At 40.8% G+C, this 4,504-nt stretch overlaps 1 protein-coding gene across 1 annotated transcript in view; it reads right to left on the bottom strand.

Moving 5' to 3' along the window:
* Positions 1-4,504, bottom strand: part of ATP7A (ATPase, Cu++ transporting, alpha polypeptide) — a 342,426-nt gene that overhangs the window by 10,805 nt on the left and 327,117 nt on the right. Inside the window, exons 20-21 of the mRNA XM_006902187.1 lie at positions 2,189-2,306; positions 871-973 (exon numbers count right to left, since the gene is read on the bottom strand). Coding sequence (XP_006902249.1) covers positions 871-973; positions 2,189-2,306 — 221 coding nt within the window. The remainder of the gene's footprint in view (positions 1-870; positions 974-2,188; positions 2,307-4,504) is intronic.

Below are 4,504 nucleotides of genomic sequence, written 5' to 3'. Positions count from 1 at the left end.
GCAGATTGTTGATAGATCGTCCACCAATCTTAATCCCACATTTCTCCTCATAGAGCCCAGCCTCCCGGATAATCTGTTCTGCATACAGGTTGAAAGGGTATGGAGACAGGATGCATCCCTGGCATACGCCCCTCCCAATTTTGAACCATGCAGTGTTCCCATGACCAAAATATATTATTAAGAAAGTTTTGGTGCACACATGTTTATCGTGGCTTTGTTCACAACAGCAAAGAGTTGGAAACAACCCAAGTGTCCATCAACAAACGAATGGATAGAGAAGCTGTGGTATATTTACACAATGGAATACTATGCTGCATTGAAAAACAAGGAAATCATGCAATATTATTCAAAATGGGTGACCCTGCAGGACATTATGCTGAGTGAAGTATCTTAGTCACAAAAGGACAAATACTGCATGGTGCCACTGTTGTAAAACAGGACTGACCTTGGGGTTGGGTGGAGACTGAGAAAGATGGGTTAAATAATGTCTCCTGCATTGAAACAGATAAGGGAGAAAGTGGTTTAAAAGGGATATGTGATTAGATATTTTTGTCATGACGGGAGTCCAGAGTGAAGGTTGCATAGTGGAATGGACCTGGGGGGAAGGATTATAAAACAATGAAAGAATTTTTCTTTCACTTTTCCAAGACGGTAGTGTACTGTGGGGGGAGGATTGGGAGGGGAGAAAAGTGCAACAATGAATGAATGGAAATCCAAAGTCTCTGTAAATTTTCACTGAACTTAATAATAAATTTTAAAAAAGAAAGGTTTGGGCTTGTAATTAATGAATATAAAAATCATTCTACCAGTATAGACTATTGATAATAAAAGAAATACAAAATATAAACTTGATCAAGCCATCATACTTACAGTTTAAGAAAGAGAGAAGAAAGTACTACCGAAACAGATGAAGCAGCCATTGCAGCAGATCCCATCCAGGGCTGCAAAACTAAACCAATGGGCATAAAAACTCCTAGGAAATAAATTTGGATTAATTACAGCATACAGTACTAAAGAGATTACCATACCATAGCTTACCCTCCGACAGGTTTTCAGAGGCAATTAATTGCACGGGAGGATACTGCCCATCTTTCTCCCAAGGAGTGGCTGGTGGCCTTGAACCGCGTGCCTTTGGGATTGCAGTGAAGCTTTTTGCCACTAGGCCACCAGAACTTCCTTGTTCTTTCTAGTTTTTAACCTTTTCTTGATGGAGGCAGGTGTTCTTGCTAATTTTTCCACAAATGGAATGTTTCTGTGAAAATTCTTTTTATTTTATTTTATACTGATTTATTTACAAAGTTTGAATACATTGTTTTTCACATTGGATCTTTCCCACTTCCTTCACCCCTCCATCAAATTGTGCAATTAATAAACCCCTGCCCATCCTCACCCCTCTGCTTCCACCCTCCCCTCAGATATTCATACTCATTCTAATGCTGTGAATATTCTTATACATTTCAGGAATGTTAATTAGAATTGAAAATTGGTGTTACTATTTTTAACATTATCTATCGGAAGTAGGAGTGGCATCTACTTCCTAAACAACATGCCTCCGGAAACTATGAACTTTGAGAAACAACAATAGTTATAAAAAGGCTTCAGGTCTTTTGTTCATAGGGTTGCTATATATTGTGCTTAACTCGACAGCAATCAACAACAACAAGAACTATATCCTTTCAGGATGAGATACACAAAAAAATTAAGCATATAACTAATAATGTTGCTCATGCTATGTGCCATTGAGGATGAATTGACCCATAGCTGGCACTCAACAGCTTTAATGAGAGTGTAAATCACATGAGAGTAGACTGCCCATCATTTTCCTGCAGTGGAGCTGGTGCCTTTGGGTTGGCAGTACAGCTTCTTACCACTGGGGCACTAGAGCTCCGTTAACTAATAATAAGAAGACTTGGAGATGGACATCATGCTTGAAAGGGTGGAGGGACAGTACAGGAGAAGAAGAACCTGGAAGAGATGGACTGACACAGTAACTGGGGTAATAGGGGTAGTGTGTTGGAGTCAGTGAGACTGGCTCAGGATGGGGAAGGGTTCAGAGCTATTGTACATAGGGTTACTATGAGTCACAGGTGACTTGGCACATAACAACAACAAAAACAAAAACAGTTTAAATATGATAGATCTCTAATGACTTCAGAAGAAAAAGAAACACTAGTTAATAGTCACTTACCAGCAGCTATGGGAATTCCAACCAGATTATAAATTAGAGCAAAGACAAAATTTATCCTAATCCTCTTGACTGTCTTTCTTGACAAGTCGATACTTGCCACAACATCAAGGAGATCATTCTGAGAACAAAAATATTTATGATGTTAGAATTTAGTAACTTCTGTAAGTGATACTGTATCTATACTGACTATATTATGTACCTTGAAGATCGGTAAATCAACTATAACTCTCAGAAATCGCTAAAGATCTGAGTCAGCAATGGGCAATATTTTTCAAAATCTTTTCTCATGGTTTCAAAAATAATTTTAGGGTTTTATACTGGTAGTTGTTGTAGTTGTTATGTGCCATCAAGTCACCTGCAACTCATAGCGACCCTATGTACAACAGCTCTAAACCCTGCTCTATCCTGTGCCAATCTTATTGTCTCTGATATACCTACCTCCATTACCCCAGTCACTGAACCAATCCATCTCATTGAGGGTCTTCCTCTCCTGCACTGTCCCTCTACCCTCCCAAGCATGATGTCCCTCTCCAAGGACTGATCTCACCTTGTACCATGTCCAAAGTATGTCAGACGAAGCTTCAGAATCCTTGCCTCCAAGGAGCAGCTTGGCTTTACCCTCTCCAAGATGAACTTGTTTATTCTCCTAGCAGTCAATGGTATATTCAATACTCTTCTCCAGCACTACAGCTCAAAGGCATCAAGTTTCCTTCTATCATCCCTAGTCACTGTCCAGCTTTCTGATGCATAGTAAGTAATTGCAAAGACCATGGCCTGTATCAGGCACACCTTAGTCTCCAGACTGACAATGCTGCTCTTCAGTACTTTGGAGAGATCTCTGACAGCAGAATTTCCCAATGCAATTCGTCTTTTAATTTCCTGGCTGCTGGTACAGAAATTAAATACCATTAATATAACTTCAGAAAGTATTAATTGAAGATAATTTTATTACAAATATATTCCCAAGTATTACTATTCACTTTTACCAGTTTTGGTTGAGCCAGTTTCAACACATAGTGACTCATTTGTGTTAGAGCAGTACTGTGCTCCACAGGATTGTCAATTTAATGTAGCATATTCTCATGATGGGATCTGCTTTGGACAACCAATCAGGTGAAGTTTTGTCAGGAGTATGACATATTGAATATAAAGCTCACTGGCTTTTTGCTCAATCTGGATCCTATATCTGGCTCATCACCTTTTTGGTTCTTGAATAAGCAGCCTACCTTAGCTCTGCAGCAACTTGATTCAAAAGAAGTTTCTCTCTGAGGTCTGAGGTCTAAATTGCAGATGGCTTATCAGCCTCTATAACCTCTATTAGATGGTCATTTCTTTATTGGCAGCATCATGATAGATGGGGAAGAGATTGATTGTTAATACCTTCAGCTTGCTTGGCTCCACAATTGACTGTCTTGGTACCAGCAACCAGGAAATCAAAAGACTAATTGCACTGGCAAAGTCCACTGTATGGGACATCTCCAGAGTACTGAAGAGCAAAGATGTCAGTCTGGAAGACTAAAGTGTGCCTGATCCAGGCCATGGTCTTTGCAATTACTTGCTATGCTCAGAAAGCAGGAAAATGACTAGGGATGATAGAAGAATTGACTCCTTTGAGCTGTGTTGTTGGAGAAGAGTATTGAGTATACCATGGACTGCTAGGAGAACAAACAGGTTCATCCATGAGGGAATAAAAGCAGGCTGTTCCTTAAAGACAAAGATTTTGAAGCTTGGTCTGACATACTTTGGGCATGTTGCAAGGAAGGACTAGTCCTTGGAGAGGGACATCATGCTTGAGACGGTGGAGGGACAGCATGCTTGGGAGGGTGGAGAGACCCTTAATGAGAAGGACTAACTCTGTGACTGGGATAATGGGGTAGGTGTCTCAGAGACATAAGGTTGGCTCAGGCTAGAGCAGACTTCAGAGCTGTTGCATATAGGGTCACTACAAGCTGAAAGTGACTTGACAGACACAACACTAACAACAACAATAATAACAATATAAGCAATTTAAAATAGCCATGGTTTCTGGAGGACAAGAGACTCCTCTGTTCTGCCATTCAGACACTTGCCCTTGAACACTGATGTCTGCATCACGTGGAAAAGTTGAGATTTCTTAAGGGCAAGAGGAAGAGGTGGGGAAGAGCTGAGGTTTCTGGAGGACAACAGCCATCCACTTTTGGCCATCGGTCCTGCAGCCCTTGTGTCAAGAAGGGAACACCAGGAGATCCAAGATGGCGGCAGAGGCAGAGACAGTGTGGTGAGCTGCGGTAGTAGCGAACCACTTAAAGCAGGGCCATTATGGCCTTCCACAGACTT

The sequence above is a fragment of the Elephantulus edwardii genome, unplaced genomic scaffold (assembly GCF_000299155.1).
Source record: "Elephantulus edwardii isolate Elephantulus edwardi_28Jun2011 unplaced genomic scaffold, EleEdw1.0 scaffold00378, whole genome shotgun sequence".
Classification (NCBI taxonomy): Eukaryota; Metazoa; Chordata; class Mammalia; order Macroscelidea; family Macroscelididae; genus Elephantulus; species Elephantulus edwardii.
This window is presented reverse-complemented; position numbering and strand designations above follow the sequence as displayed.